Genomic DNA, 16,258 nt, shown 5'->3' with positions numbered 1-16,258 from the left:
GGACTAGAAGATCCTCAGAGGTCCCTGCCAACCCCTGCTGTTCTGTGATTTCAGAGTAGACGAGACTAGGCTAGGCTACTGCAATACCTTCTTTTTTCCTTCCTCTGTGGTAGAAAAGCCACTGGGATAGAGTAGCTTTGTTTTATATTGATACGATGCTGTAATTTTATCCAGGTTCTTAGCAAGCACCAAACATCTTTCCTCAGGGTTGAAGGTGAGGAGCAAACACGAGTTAGTTTGAGCTGCTCTCAGAAGGCACTGCTGGAGGTGGTGGCATTACTGTCCCAGGACAGCCGCCTTTATCGCAGGACCGAGATCCTCTTACTACAAAAGGTAACAAGATCATGTATTATTTCAGTGAACGTCTTACTTTCAGTGTTCAGAGCCCAGTGCTCTAAACACTGAAATCCAACAGTCAGCAGCATCACAGGTTTCCTCTGCTACCCTGTCAGTGCTCTGAAATACTGGCCTCTGGGGGTTTGAATCCACTCACATTCTCCAAAACAATGAAAATAACTGTGTGGCCTGTACTAATTCTTAAATCAGTGTGAGTAGCTAGTGTAGTTAGTATGTTACATTTGAGAATATCACATGTGTTTTTTCTTAAAGTTCAGAGCATTTCTGAGTGCCCAATATACCCATCTTTGTCCAGTATGGAAAGCAGTGCCAACTTCTGGAGTCAACCTTCTCACAGTAATTTTGATTTCTTTGCAGCCTCCTCTTCCCCATACAGGCATGGGCCGTCTGTGCACACTGAGTGAGCCAGTCTCCTTATCAGACATAATCGAGCGTATCAAAAGCCACCTAAAGCTACCCCACATCCGCTTAGCCCTGGGAATGGGCAAGACTCTAGGTAAACAGCCCTGCAAGTAAGCTGTCCATTAAAACCAGCAATTCCAGGAAGACAAGGAGCGTGAGTGTGTGCAGTACTGCTGCCTTCAGTAGCTTCACTTCCAAGTAGTATGAAGCACTGTTAAAAACCAGCATTTTAGAATTTGCATGATACAATCATGGAAAAAGAACCTCATCTATATTTTTAATTTGAAGTTCTATATTATGCTAATTGCTACTGAGGAAGAGGCAGCACGAGTTGAATATGAGACATCCTTTTTCACAGTTTGTATGACTAAGATTTCTTTTCCCCAGGATATCAGAGACAAATGTGTACCATTTCACTGTACACTCCCTTTTGTAACTGAATGCTAAATTTCACAGTACCTTAACTTAGTAAGATGCTTTGTGATATCTTTATAAACATGTAACCATCCATGTTTTGATGAAAGAGAAATTAGTGGCAAAGGTGGTGAACTATCCTAGCTCAAACAGGGGGTGACTAGTAAAACATGGAGCAAACATCCTCTTATCCCAGTTATCTATCCTAGTCTCCACGGAGCACAGCTAGTGGAACCTGTGAGATGTATTTTGATACACAGAGGGGTTTGCTGTATTATCAGAGATGTTATAGACCCATGACTCATTCAAACCGACACTTCCTCCAACAAATTTACATTGACTCTATAATCAAGGTAGTATTTATTGTGAAACAATAGCAATACTGACATGAAGGCTGAACAGAGTGAAAGAGTTTAACTGTGGCACCTTGCATCCTGCAGAATCGCCCGTGAAGAAAGCTGCTCTGTGTGCTGGTTCTGGGGGCAGCGTCCTGAAGGGAACAGAAGCTGACCTCTATCTCACAGGTAAAAGATTATGTTGCTGTTTCATTATCTTTATAAAAATAGTCACTAGGGAAAAAAAAAAAAAAAAAAAGAGTTGACTGGCTGTGTTAAAGATTTGGCCAGAAAGAATTACCTGTCATAATTGAGAAAAAAAACCCAGTTAGTTATTGGAATGATAGTTAGCATTAAAGTAGGAATAATGTGGATCAGATGGCTGTGTGGCACTGTGAAGGTAATTTGAATTAAAACATTGCTACATGTGCATCATTTCAACACAAAGTCCATGTTGATGGCAGTCTGTTGCAGGCTTCACTGTGTTTCTCCTTTGGCAAGACATAAGGTATTTCCTCAGTCCAGAATTTCCTAATGGAAAATGGAATATAATGTAGTCTATAGAAAGGATTTCCAAAGGAAACTTTTTTGGTCAAAACCAAAGGATTTTTTGACCAAAGGGACACTTGGTCTGTTATCCTTTTCTGGCAGTGGGACAGCTATTCCTCAAAGCTTGCTCAGCAATGTGAAGGCTGCCCTGCATTCTGTAGTAGTTGAGCGAGATCTTTGACAAGACATATCCCTTATGTTACAGCTCCACAGAGCTGACCCTCAGACCTCTTCTTCACAGGGCTTCCCAATTGCTGTCCTCCATCACAGCAACCCCTATCACATCCAGACAGTCCACCTCCAGACCCCTGCGCTCTCGTTTCCTGCCCCAGGTGGCAGAATCTTCAGAGAGGGCAAGAAGTTTCTGTGGTTTTGTCTCAGCTGTACATGGGGGACATCAACTGGAGGCCCTCTGAGGGACACTAGAGTAGGAGTGTTCCACGTTCTTAGACTGAGCAGATGGTGTGGCACTGCCCCTGAGGGGCTATACCCCGTTAGCCTTCCCAGCTTCTAGCCAAGACTCTGCACACATCACAAAGATCTGGCTACCTAGACTGTACTGTTAGTGATCTGCATGGCATTTCTTTCTCAAAACGGCAGGAGAGATGTCCCACCACGATGTTCTGGATGCAGTTGCCAATGGGATAAGTGTCATTCTGTGTGAGCACAGTAACACGGAGCGAGGCTTCTTGTCAGAGCTGCGTGACATGCTGGCTGTCCACCTGCAGAACAAGATCAACATCACTGTGTCTGAGAGGGACAGAGACCCCCTCCAGGTGGTGTAGGGAGGAGAAACAGGAGAGGATTCAGTCGGCAGCTGCGTGGCGTCTCGCAGACCTACCCCACTGCAAGCTTCATGGAGGTGCCCTGAACTGGGTCAGTACAGAATGGTTGTATTGTATGTTCCCTCAAAGTTTAGGAGGTATTTTGTCATCTGTCAGATAAATAAATGCTTTTTTTGGGCTACAGAAAGCTGATTTTCTGAATTACTGGGCTGCATCTGAATTAAATCTACTCTTATTAGATACATTTGATAGCCATGACACTTGAGGATTGGTTTGGGGGAAAAAAAAGCAGCTTTGGAAAGCTAAAACTCAATTCCTTAAAAAAACCTGTAAATTAATGTACATGTTTTTATTTTCTTTTAAAAAGTTTCTACAACTATGGCTTTTAATTACAGGACTACTAAAACTGAAGAAGTAGCATTTTCACCACTGATAATGCTTGTGTTTTTTCTTTAAGTTAGGCTTTTTTCTTAAAAAAGAAAAAACAAATCTCCCAGTTTCATACCTTACCACTGGATTATGTGCACACCAGAAGAATGCTTAAAATGAATATTTCCATTGCAAGTTTCTAACAATCTTGGCTCCGTCCATTTAAGTTAATAAAAGTGTCATCAAGCAATGTCTTTAAAGCATAACTGCATGTGTCTTACTCCTCTTCAATGTAAGTGGAAAGAGATGACTCCAGTATTATCTGAAGCTATTGATGCCATATAAAGGCCATAATTCTCATCAATACCATGAAGACCTCTCACTAAGCTGAGAAGCAGGTAGTGAGAAGAAATTTCTTTCCCAAGTAAAGGAAAGCTCTACAGAAAGTATCCCCTCCAAATTCAACAGCTCTGTGTTGCTAAGAGACATTAAAATGCCTTAGTACATACACAGAATTCAAGAGATAGAAAATTAATGCATAGATGGGTAATCATCCAGAAACAGCAAGAAATCAGGATAAAGTACTTTTAAGGCAAAAACCACAGGGATTAATTCACAGTAATTTTCTTTAGCTTGCATGCTTACATCACAGAATCATCATCAGCAAAATATTGATTCAGGCTTAACCTTCTCTTAGCAGACGTGTGGTATCTCCTGCAGCCCTCCTCTTGGCATACATGGGCGTCTGGTAGTCTACTGAAACTGTCAGCAGGTAACTCTGACCTCAGAATGATTACAGCACTTATTAAAGCAAATTTCACATCTAGAAAACCAGACACGATGGCACTGAAAATGCACCACGGTATCACCATCTGTAGACATATTAGGTGGTATCTTCCACATGCTCTCAGAGTATAAGTTAAATCTTGAGTTTCACAGGAACTCTGGAGGGAGTCAAAGGAATGCAATAAAAGGATGTAGCTGCTGCTTCTCTACAATACTTGTGAAGTTTTTCCAAGAACTCATCTCTTCCAAGTTGCACAGTTCTTATTCTTGAATGCCACTCCTAACTTACAGAACTTGGGCTAGACAGAATGCCTTGATCCCAGTGTTAGAGATTCTGACAGCAGCCTCAGTCGCCACAGGCAGGATCTGATGTACTTTGCAAGGTTTTGGAATTGCAGCCTGTAAAATGCAGATGCAAGTGCCACCAAAAGTGAGTGTTAGTTGGAAAATACTCTAGAGGAGGAAGCTAGAGAGTACTACTGACTTGTACCAGTTTTCTCCATCAGACTCTCCAGGAAAGCAAATTAGGTCCTCTATTTGAAGAATCAAATTGTCAGTAGGATAAGCAGGTACCCCTGTTTTCAGTACAAAAGTCAAGCTGTAAACCTGTCTGTTGCTTCAGTCAGTGGGGCAGGGCAGGTAACAATATTCCACATTATGTTTTGGTTCTCTTCAAAAGCTATATATGAATATTAAAGGCAGGCAAACTATTTTTAATTCTGATACCTTACAAGATACAATGTAAAATATTTTTACTAATTAGTTTGTAATCTTTTGCACACTGCATGAGGATCTGCACAGGTATTTGACATAATGAAAACTAGGCTTTCACACAACTGCCAGAAGGATCTCTATCTGCCTATAACATAAAAAGATTGTGGAAGACAAGACAAGCTAATAAAAATTAATAAAGTACTTTATTTGATTACTTTAAACTATTACAACATTGAGCTGTAACACAGCTACCAAATATTAGACGTAGAGTCCCTCAAGTCTGGCTAGCAGACGACAGCTGATGGAACTATACAGAGTTTACTCCCACATACCTGAGAAAAAAGTGAAGAAAAGCTGCCAAACATCAGCAGTCTTCCAACCTCTAAGGGCTTATAAAAGAGGAGAGCTTATAAGTGGCATTTAAGGCCTCCACCAGGATGAGTGGACACTCCTAATGTAAAAAATACATATATACAATCAAGCTTTTAAAATATAACAAAAAAAATCATGGCCTCTTCATATTCTTGGATTGCAACTTGGAAAGTCGATGAAAGAAGCTGCATCCTCTCACCCTCACCAAAAGGCAATAACTTGAGTTCATAACAAAATTTTATTACACAAATCTTCCTATAAAATGATTTGGGTTTGGAGCAAGTCCTTCAGTTCTGTTGCCAGAACTTAGTAATTACCCACAGCATCCCAAACCCACTAGTATTCCCCTTTCCTTATGCAGTTCAAGGCAGGTCTCTTACCATTGAAAATTTTGGCTTCATACACTGGAAGCAAGTCTTGTCTAACTGGTAAAGGAGTGCAGGAAAGCACTCAGTGCAGAAAAGTTGCACCACTAATACAAACTAAAGCTCTGACCATCTAATGACTTGCACTTCCCAAGTAAACTGCTCCCAAACCCTCATGTCTGGTGAAGTAGAGAGCAGAAGGCACAGTCTTACTGAGTTTTGTTTCTGTCTGTAAGGCTGGCTGCATAGATACGAAGAAGGCATCATCTGAGCTAAGAGACAAAGCAAACAAATCTAACTACAGAGCACGAGATGCCTTGCTTACAGAAGTCAGCATTCCAATCTACCTGAAGTAATAGAACAACAAGTATTCATTACTATTATTACACTTCAGTAGGTAGTCCAGCAGCCTTGGGGTTGGAGGGAAAGACATCCAGGTACAGGCCCCTCTCCAGCAGCCCTTGGGAGCAATTGCTGTAGAAACTTGGAAAACAGAGACATCATACATCTTCATCTTCTTTCTCTAAGAAGTCAGTCAAGGTGCTGTCATCTACAGGAATTAATAAGTATTCCACACCATCAGCTCCCTGAGAACAGACATGCATACACATCCTGTTAACACCAGTGCACAGTGCAACACAAGCCACTACGCAGCACTGATAGGCTCACATTTATTTATAGAGTCTGGGCAGGAGCTGGCCAGCACTCAGGACTACACTGCTAAAACCCAGCAATATCTCAACTAGTGCAACACTGGAAACAAACACTGAGAAAAATCATTACACAAGAAATATTCTGGTGAGCTATGCCTGTCTGACATGCACAGCTCCTCAACACTGTGTTTCTATATCTAGAACTGCTATGCTGCCTCGTTATTAGGAGCAGCCCACGTTCCTCCCTCGAGCAAAAGCAGATAGCTACTGGAAGCACACTGGCAGGCTCCAGCGTCTGTTACTTCTCAAGGTCTTCAAGGAAGAAGAGATCTGCAGGTTGCTGAGTAACCAAGGCACTCCACATTTTTACAGCCTCCTATCCGCATAAAGCAGATTGACAAATAGGAGGCATGGAGAGAGCTGCAATTACAGGGTTTCAGCCCTTGGCAAGTTCCTAGGTGTTTACAGTACAGCCTCACTGTAACCTGCAGAGTGGTATCCTAGGGACACAATAGCAAGCAGGCATCTGTTTTGTTTAGAGTGGCTGAATACTCAGAATTATCTTCCTCCCCCAGCTCACCCGCTTGGTCCGGATGAGCTTGTGGTCCCTGAACTCTGTGAGCTGTGCCCTGAGGGTCAGGTCACTGTTCACAAGGAAAGCCTCCCGACACTGCTGGTAGAAGTCTTGGAAAGACAGCCCTGGAGATAAAAAAAGGCGAGAACAAGAAAGTGAAGTGGCAACATTGTCAGATTTTTCCAGGTCTAGCACCACATATCATCTCCACCTACAAATCTTGCTTTGGCTTAGACCACAGTGGCTACAGGAACATAATCACTTCTTTCAAGTATACAGCCAAGCTAATATTTCAGTAATGAATGGAAACCAGATGAATTAACGTTCCAGTCACCCTGCTCGCCTAATGCAATTTTAATGGCACTTTAAATGCACTTCCCAACATGGTTAATCTCCCTTAATTTCCAATTCCTCTATCTTACTTCAGCATGTTATACATACACCCTGCAGCCCCTGTTAGTGACAGATTATTCCACGTGTATCCTGGAAAGCAGGGACACATCAGAAATCACTTAGATAAGAGCAGTATAGAAATAGGACCTCTTGTCTTTCCGTGGTCTTTTAACTGCTAGCTATGCAAATTCATATTCTTCCTCTGTTTTAAATTTTATATTCCACAGTCCTCCATAAATGGTTTCAGTCATGTCTAAACATCAAAGCAGACAACAGTAAAAGGAGGTCCTTCAGAACCAGCCAGTCTACTAATTTCCTGTCAGAGTCAGACAGTACCACTAGAAAGACAGTCTTAGGCCACCAAGTCTCACTGAGTCAACAGTTACAGCACTTTTTTTGCTGGTGATGTAACCTGCATAACAAAAGGCAGTGCCTTTGGGACCGAGTTGGCAATGGCAACACCCCAAGCAGATGAGAAAAGGTGGGTACATACCTGAATAAGACGGGTTGTCCTTGTTCTCTAGTTGGTATTGAGCAAGCAGCCTGAATATTCCTCTAAGGGAGGAAAGGAGGAGAGTGGAAAAATCAAAAGGAAAAATAAAACACAAATATAAACAAAAAGAAAACCCAAAAAACCCCCACCATTAGTAAACATTAACTGATTTTTCCCTCATGAGCAAGACCTTGTGTGTGAATCTCGACACTGGACAAGGCTTGCTATCCCAACACTGTTCATTTAAAGTCAGCAATCAAGGTCCTGCCATCTTCATCTGAACACTGCTGTCAGAGAACAGGGACTGCCAGGGTAACCTAGTAAGGAGTGGATCCTCAGCAAGTGCTACTGTGAAGTGTAAGTGTCCTACCTGGCATTGAGAGTGAGGCTGCGCAGGACATGCGTGAGGGAGCTCAGAGCCAAAGACCCAGACTGCTGCACCAAAAAGGAGTTCTCGTACGACGTTTCCTCCACGTAAGGACTGAACGTGGTTGTTTCATACCAGAGCCAGCTGTAAAGGCTTAGCTTTGCCTGATCCCACACTACACAGAGAGGAAAAAAAGCAGACAGAATTGGGAGATTAAGCTTTTCTTTGGTGTTAAATAAGAAATATTAAAGTGTACACCTAGTTCTACTGGAGGATTTGAGGAAACAATGTATGCTTGTGAAATTCACAGCACATACGGCCAGAAACTTCCAGTACAAACAAGAAAAATTCTATGCAAGAAACCATTTGCACACATCCCTTTTTCATACCAGCTTCAGAGTTATACTGTACGTCCTTCCAGAGTCAGCAGTGTACAAAGAATTTCTGGCTGACAGACAAAATTGTTTAGATGCAACGACAGACATAACATCCAATCTCTATTTCACTAAGTCCCCAAACAAAAGGGTACCAGAAGCTTATTTGTATATTGTGATCAGTGACTGGTAGTTCTCAGTATATTTATACAGTTTTGGTTCAACACAGACACAGTCCAAACTGGGGCTTCTAGCTGCTACCACCATACATATATCACCAGATCTATTTTGCACGTCAGGAGTAATACATGAGCTTATGAAACATTTTCAGCAGCCTCAAAGTAGAATACAGATTTTTCTCTCTTTGCTACAAAAGGCCCAAGGGGACTCACTGAGAGGAGCATTGATGTGATCAATAGAAGCAATGAGGTAAATTTTGGGCAGAGAAGATAACTGTGCAAGGATCTGCTGACTTCTTTCTCCCCTCAACATCTGGCTGTCCAGGTTATGAATGAGGATGTAGAGCTCTAAAGATGAATCTGCAAGCAGAAAAAACAGCAGAGAACTAATCAAAGAAACTGCACACAAAGTGGTTTCCCACTCCCAGTGCAGCCTAGGACAAGTCTATTACATCAGGCTCCATACTCATTACTCCAATATCAAAGTAAACTGTACAAGGAAAGGGATTTGATCTCTATCCCAACACTTGGTGGTTTTGAGCACCTAAAAGGCTTTTTCTCAATTCACTGTATAGCAGTTCTCATCACAGCTACAGTTCTTTTTGCAGTTTGGACTTTTCTCTCATAATCCACTTTCCACTTATTGCCTTTTTAGCTCTGACTTTTAGATCTGCAATCAGGGCACTCAAATGTATTTCAGGATGGAAGTCCAAGAACAGTTTATTCAGCTGCTTTTGACTGGGATTTTTTTTGTTACATGACTAGGATCTTTAAGCTCTTCCTCCTCACAAAATGAAAATGCATTTTCTATTCAGAGTTGGACCCAAAGCATGCTAATTTCATTGGAAATCATTTCCACTGAGTCCTCAAAGGACAGTGCAAAGACTAGCTTAGATAATGAAAATGGTAGATGTTAAGATTCCCAGCTAGCTTGCTGCTGCTGTACTTATCCCTGGAAACAGCTACATCCTCAGTCCAGACACAGTTCTGGAACAGTAGCCAGTTTTTGTGCAAATTAATACATACTTGGCTGTCAATGGAAACCAAGGGTTCCTCAGACTCCCAGTCAGGTCAGCTATAGTGTACTACACAAGACTGATTTGTGCAGATTCAGGTGAGTGCTGCTGTTAGTAGGTATTTTTCACTTAGTCCCACCAGAATACTCATAAGGTAATGATGGAAAACAGTGTAAACACTTAAACACCAATGTCATGCACAATTAAAATTCCATGGCGATTTGTCTATGTATACACAAGCAGTAAAATGGACATTCAAAAAGTATTCAGCAAGTGTTGTGTGACAGTATCTGGTTTATTTTGCTTCTGAACCCAACTCTAACCTGCTTGCTTGACACTGCTGTACTCTATTTCATCCTGATGTCAGTAGTTGCATATATTAAAATTAAATGACCATGCCACTAAACCATGCACATTTAAGCCTTAATCCAGCCTATACTGAAACTTATGGAAAGACCCTAAGGCCTTGATTTTCTAGAGGACTTCAAAGGACTTGATATCAAGTTTAGTGGCATGGTCACTTCAAGAGGAAGACATGAGTGTTCCGAGAAGTCAGAGACTCCTCAGACCAAACTGAAAGCTCATCTCTCTTGCATTTATCACAGTGCCTCTGTGTTTTATTTACACAGTGTTTCTCTGTTTCCTGGTGGAAGATGGGATAGGTACACTCCATCTACATGAAGGAAGCAACTGTCAAGCAACTGTCATTCCAAATTGTTTGCAAGTCCTTCATTCTGTTGATTTCAGTTAGGTTTATATCAAGCCCTCAAGCAGCCACTAAGAATCATCTTCCCTCGTTCTTGTCCTTAGACCACTCATTTTTTTTCCCTTTCTAAAGGAATTACTGTATGGAACACTGACTGAGGTAATGGCTTGGCATCACGAACACACACATTCCTGGTGCATATATATTTTCATATATGTGGCATAAATTACATGGAAGAAAAGTATACTAGCTATAATAAACTAAGAAACTAACTGCAGATAAGAAAACTATGAGGAAAGAAAATGTCCATGCTCTCCTAACACTAAATGGAGTCTAAAGTTTTTATGTATAAAATCAGTCATTTTACCTTCTTTAAAGCTTTTAATGATGAATTCAAGTTGGTCAAGTGGGCTGCGGAAGGTCCCTATATGGTTCAGTACCTCCTCTGTGATGGAGTTGAGAATCTGAAAAAGAAAAACAGCAGTCCCTTCTGAAGGGCTCTGACACTGAAGGACCCAGAGCAGAAAATGTGGTACTTGGACCTTGATTGTCGTAAGGGAGGTAATCTGATTTTTACCATCAAACCCCTAAAAGAGTCAACATAAAAAAAATGTACCCTTTTTCAAAAGAGTGACATAAAATAAGGCTTTAGACTCATGAGCAACTACTAATGATGGGAATTACTGCAATTCCTTGGGAAACACCTGGACTAAATTTCTTTAACCTCAGAGAGGAACTGCTTCAAGAGTCTGCTGCTACAGGATGCAGCAGGTTTCCTTAACATTTTACACTGACAGACTTTAGAGGTATCTGTAACACAGGACAATTAGATAAACCCATAAGCTTCTGCCACACTCACAGATCTCACGGTGATGCTGGGGAAGTATCCGTTAACCACCAGGTGAACAGAATCCTGGAGCACAGAGGTACGAAACTTCTCTAACAAGTCACGCTTTGAGCCCAGTCCATAAAGCACAATATTGAAGCCCAAGCTGCAGAAAAGCAAATACACTGATTCAAAAAGTGCAACTCCCTTTTTAGGTTCATATATTCTTTAAACAAAATATTCCGCTGCAATCTTGCCTCTAAAAGTGCCCTACTTCATCAATGCCAGGTTTACCTTCAGCTCACACCTCAAATGAGGTTAGCTGCCAGCAATCTGAAACGTGGCACATGCATTCTGCTACAAGAAGTGTGTTAGCCTGGAGGCCCACAAATTTAGCAAAGCATCTATGGAAGCAAAAGGTATTGTCCAAGGATGAGACTAGATTTGCAACTTCAGATAGTGACGAGTAACCAGCACTTACATTCACCCCTTCACCAGTGATTGTATTAAATGTGTACCATGGGTCACAGTAATAACAAGGAATAAAAACAAGCAGTCATAGTGGTTTTCTATTCTTAGATCTCTTTCTCATCCTAAGTGTTCCACAGAGAAAGAGGCAGGAAAGCATAGAGAGAACATGATAGAGAATCACAAAGCTTTATTAATTTTTGAAAAGCAGAAAAAGTATCATCTTGACAAGAATATCAGGTCATTCAAATAGCACTCGGCAGAGGTAAGGTGCTAAACAACTGTCATTGGCTTCAGTATCTTCCATGGATTTGTTCCTTCTATGCTGCCACATACATCTCTAACCATTTGCCCAGATCACAGAGTCACAGAGAACTCCTCTTGCACCTCTCCAGCTTTCAAAGCTTAATGTCTTTTTCATATGCCCTGCACTCCTCATAGACCACAAATTCCTTTATACTCCACTCCTTTGCAAAGCTTCCATGGGGCTTTCTCCTGACCAGTATCTGCTCCTGCCTCAGCACTTAACTTCAGAGCTGGTGGTCTCCCTTCTCTAACACACTTCAGAATCTCACAGCTCTCTATAGGTCCCCAATTTGCTTTCCTGGATACTTACTCTTTGCTCCTTCCCATGAAGATACACACAAACCCAGATAAAATTTATACTGCTGAAGTTTCCAACAGCACTAAGGTTTCTTCATGCCTAGGTCATTAGGAAACACAGACATTCAAGGTTAACTGCCACACCACTGAGGATAGGCACATACTGAAGACACTGGTGGTGGGCTAGTCACTACCAACTATGTTGCTGTAAGCAAAACTGCTCACAAGGGACACTCTTCCCCTCACTCATGTTCCCTGTTTGTGAATGCCCTCTAGCTCAGTTTACAGAGGCACAGAAAAACTAACCAGGCAGAACACAACCTCATTTCACTTCAGGCACTCAGTTCAAGGAGTTAGTCAGGTATGATTTAGTCTACAGGAAACATTGTGTCAAATTAGTGTCACCTAATTTTAAATTTAAGCAATCAATCAAAGAAATAAAAGTCTCTCCATAACTCATCCACACGATGTTGTTGACAAGAGGGTAAGTTTACTGGCAGTGCCTGCTCACTGGGCTTCTTCAGTGATTCTCAATGGATACTTACTGCAACTGCAGCACCCACTTGGAAAACAGGGATTCATGTTGCTGGCTTAGCTCTTGTATTTCAGCAGCATATGGAAAGGGAGCTTTCTTCAAAAGGTCATGCAGTGTTTGCTGTGTTGAGAAAGAGATAAGACGACAGTCATTCCAAGCTGAGGAAAAAAACAGGACATGTATCTGGAATCCTCACAAATGCCCCTCTAGCAGGCCCTCTAGCTAGGGAGTAGAATATTTTTCACTGATGGTGTACTCAGTTGTGGTTTTCTCCATGAAGACCCCTCTAAGCACAAGTCTGCTACTGGAGAAACAAAGCAGAGATTAAGTAACCTTATTATGGGAAATGGCAGCCAGACTAGGACCAGAATTGATACCACACTGTGTTTGTCTCTTCCTGCTCACTATGGGAAATAATATGGGAATAATACAGGAATAGAAGTGAAATAAATATTTCACTACTGAAATAATGGATGCATTTAGAGTTTACACTGAACCAAGCCCTGTAACCAGGAAGACACCAGCATCACAACCCAGCTCACAGGAGCAAGGGCTCTAATCGACACACTTGGCAACAGCTCAGGCATCTGTCACTACAAGAAAATGCTCACAAACAATCTCAAAAAAGAAATATAGCACAAAGGAAATCATTTGCATCTGACAGCTAATTGTAGAAAAGGTATTATTTCAAAAGCATCAAGAATCAAAGGATTAATTCAGCTTTAAAGACAGGCTGTGATGTTGATGTTTAAACAGTGCAGTAGCATGACAAATGGAATCCAATCTACACTGGACTCCCTTCCTCTTCAATGTTAACAGCTTTGCTTTCCAGTCCCCTGCAGTAGAAGACAGCTTAGTCTGGAAAGAACATAAAGACAGCTGCAATGTATCAGACAAACACAAAGCATTGAAAGACAGGGCTGCTAAGCCTTCAATTTCCTTGGAGCCAGCAATAGATTTAATACTGAAAGACTTGATTTCATTCCAGAGCTGTTATGAAAGAACTTGTTAAAAATCCAGATGTTTTTCTGGGTAACAATTCCAGACAACAGCAGGCATCAGGCCATCTGGATATATCCCATCTTTGGTTTTTTGCACCCATCTGCATTTCAAGCTACAGACACCAGAGGCTCAAGTATTTCACATGCTTCCCTGGCACCTGCCCTTTTGTACCTGTCTCTGTAAGGGTTTAACTGCTTGGTTTGAACTGTGTTGCAGAATATGGGGAAAAAAAACCCCAGTAATTCAGTCACCATAATTAGAGTTCTCCTGTCTCCTAGGAACTGAAAGGGGACAAAGTGCATTTCACAGCTGTGTTGCAGAATATGGGGAAAAAAAAAAAACAGTAATTCAGTCACCACAATTAGACCGCTCCTGTCTCCTAGGACCTGAAAGGGGACAAAGTGCATTCACAAACTAGGTGACAACATTTAGAACTGTCCCAGTCCTGCATGTGGCTTGACCCAGTCATACTCAGATGAGAAGGGCTCCCTTCATTTCCTCTACACATAGTCAAGACAGCTTGTAACTGTCCTAAGCATTTCATAGCCAAAAATGGTTTTGGTGCCAATTTTTAAGGCATGTCTCTACAACTCTGCCTCTTCTTCTTCTTCTCCCCCAAAAGCAAACTTTAACCTGTTTTAGTAACTGCAGCTTTCAACTATCTGTCTCGGGTTCAAACAACTGGGCACTGTCCCTGCTCGGAACAGCAGTAGGAGACATAATGCTTAAAATGCTACCTAAGTCAGCCTTACCACAGAGAATGTAATCACCAGAAATGAAATAAAAATAGAACATCAGGCAATTTTGATGAGGGAAATTCAAAGGAATGGGAAGCTCTGAGAGGTGTATGATTCACTGTGAAGCGTACCTGATCCAATCTTTTTTTCCGCAACTTCTGCAGCGTTCGGTCTGAAGTGAGCACTTTGGAACTACTGTGAGCTTCAAAGTATTCCTCCACCACGTTGCTCTAAAAATCAGACAGCAAGATAAGCCACACTCCTCCTGCTATGCTATCAAATTAGCCCTCTCCCCTTGCACCCACAAACATGTCTGAAGATGGCAAATATGAGACAGAGCAAGGATGAATAGGAAGCCAGAAGGTATTCTCAAAAATAGCTCCTGGAGTAGCATTCTGCCAAAGGTAACCTAGTCAGGTCGTTCTTTCCTGGAGTCAAAAAAGAGATTCTGAGAGCAGAACATAGCAATAATTCTAAGGGGGTGTGGGGATCCCTGGTGCTGGAAGGAGATCAGACAACGAAGATGAACCCCAAGCCAGAAAATAATGTGTGCTTCTTTTGGTGCTTATAGGAGTAATTTTTTCATCTGTTCTCAGTACAATGTCTCTTGCTTCATGGACATCCTAGAACTTCTCCTTCTGGAGCTGCTGAGGATATAGACTGGCCCACAGGCTCACATGATGCCTGTCTAACAGGGGCTGCTCAGAACTACAGCAAAAACCAAGCCAGCTGGTTTGATTTGCAATGAACAGCAGTTCTTCCCCACAGCTGGGTGTGGTCACTGACAGCTTATTGTCACTAAACATCCTTTCACACTTGATAGCTCAGGGCTATATTTTCTGCACACTCACCATCTTCTCCTCCCGATTTTTTTTGGCTAGGGTGTTTCTGGGAGGAGGTATAGATGTACCCTTAGTTTTTGCTGGTGTCTTTCGACTGGATAAAACACTGCTGACTTCCTTCTGATCTTCATCCTCCTCCTCCTCCTCTGAGCAGGATGCAGAATATTCACTCTCACTTTCTAAATAGAGATCTGGAGCTGCAGCATAAATTAAAGGTTAAAAGCTAGCATACATAGTTCTTACATACATAAATACTGAACACATTTTGCTCTGTCTCACTCTCTAACATACATTCTCTACATGTTTTCCTAGATTCCTAAATATTCCCAAATATCATTCCTAAATCTATTTCACAGAAAAGCAAAATCAATGCTTACAGACTGCAAACACACAGCTATTTCTTCCCCAGTTCTAGGCTGACAAGTAATTATTTAGTAAAGCTTGCTCCTTGATACCAACTGAGAAACATAATCCTACCATAAAAACTGACTCAAAATGGACACTTGGAATTCCTTCTTTCTCATAGCATTTCTACATCAGTTTTCCCAAATGCCAATCATGCAACCTGAGTATCTTCTGGGTCACACTCTGCAAAAAAGGTTTCCTACAAGACCTCTGTTAGCAGTGTGGACTGAAGAGCACAAACAGGATCTGGCTCAGTCTTGTTCTCTCAATACAAAAGGAAGAAACAGAATATGAAACACCGCGCACTAAACCCTCTTCTGCATTCATTCTGAGCATATGTAGCCAACCAGTTAAAATAACTAACCAGTGGAAATATTCTACCATGACTGTCCCAGCCATCATCAAAAAATTTTATGATGTGGTGTAAGCAATTGCACCAGACTTAAGTGTCAGCACAGGTTAGATTACTGAGAGTTTGTCTCTTTTGATCATGTCACTGAAGTTCAGCAACTTGGTGCTTCTGACCCTTCCACCCTTCACCTAAGTAGCACTCTGCTGGAGGGAAAAGGTCTAAACACACTTCTTTAAGCACATTTCTACACTCTGCAGGATTAATCAGATTGCTTCAGTCAGACTG

The 16,258-nt window shown here is 41.7% G+C and overlaps 2 protein-coding genes across 2 annotated transcripts in view; one reads left to right on the top strand and one right to left on the bottom strand.

Moving 5' to 3' along the window:
* Nucleotides 1-2,842, top strand: part of NIF3L1 (NIF3 NGG1 interacting factor 3-like 1 (S. cerevisiae)) — a 4,794-nt gene extending 1,952 nt beyond the window's left edge. Inside the window, 4 exon segments of the mRNA XM_008946589.1 lie at nt 207-333; nt 715-853; nt 1,614-1,697; nt 2,658-2,842. Coding sequence (XP_008944837.1) covers nt 207-333; nt 715-853; nt 1,614-1,697; nt 2,658-2,842 — 535 coding nt within the window.
* A 3,096-nt stretch (nt 2,843-5,938) lies between these two features.
* The window catches only part of ORC2 (origin recognition complex, subunit 2), a gene marked incomplete at its 5' end in the record, with an annotated part of 13,691 nt that continues 3,371 nt past the window's right edge, over nt 5,939-16,258 (bottom strand). Inside the window, 10 exons of the mRNA XM_008946600.1 lie at nt 5,939-6,035; nt 6,682-6,800; nt 7,562-7,623; nt 7,932-8,103; nt 8,695-8,841; nt 10,571-10,667; nt 11,063-11,195; nt 12,646-12,755; nt 14,506-14,604; nt 15,226-15,413. Coding sequence (XP_008944848.1) covers nt 5,949-6,035; nt 6,682-6,800; nt 7,562-7,623; nt 7,932-8,103; nt 8,695-8,841; nt 10,571-10,667; nt 11,063-11,195; nt 12,646-12,755; nt 14,506-14,604; nt 15,226-15,413 — 1,214 coding nt within the window. The remainder of the gene's footprint in view (nt 6,036-6,681; nt 6,801-7,561; nt 7,624-7,931; nt 8,104-8,694; nt 8,842-10,570; nt 10,668-11,062; nt 11,196-12,645; nt 12,756-14,505; nt 14,605-15,225; nt 15,414-16,258) is intronic.

The sequence above is a fragment of the Merops nubicus genome, unplaced genomic scaffold (genome assembly GCF_000691845.1).
Source record: "Merops nubicus isolate BGI_N331 unplaced genomic scaffold, ASM69184v1 scaffold18750, whole genome shotgun sequence".
Taxonomy (NCBI): domain Eukaryota; kingdom Metazoa; phylum Chordata; class Aves; order Coraciiformes; family Meropidae; genus Merops; species Merops nubicus.
This window is presented reverse-complemented; position numbering and strand designations above follow the sequence as displayed.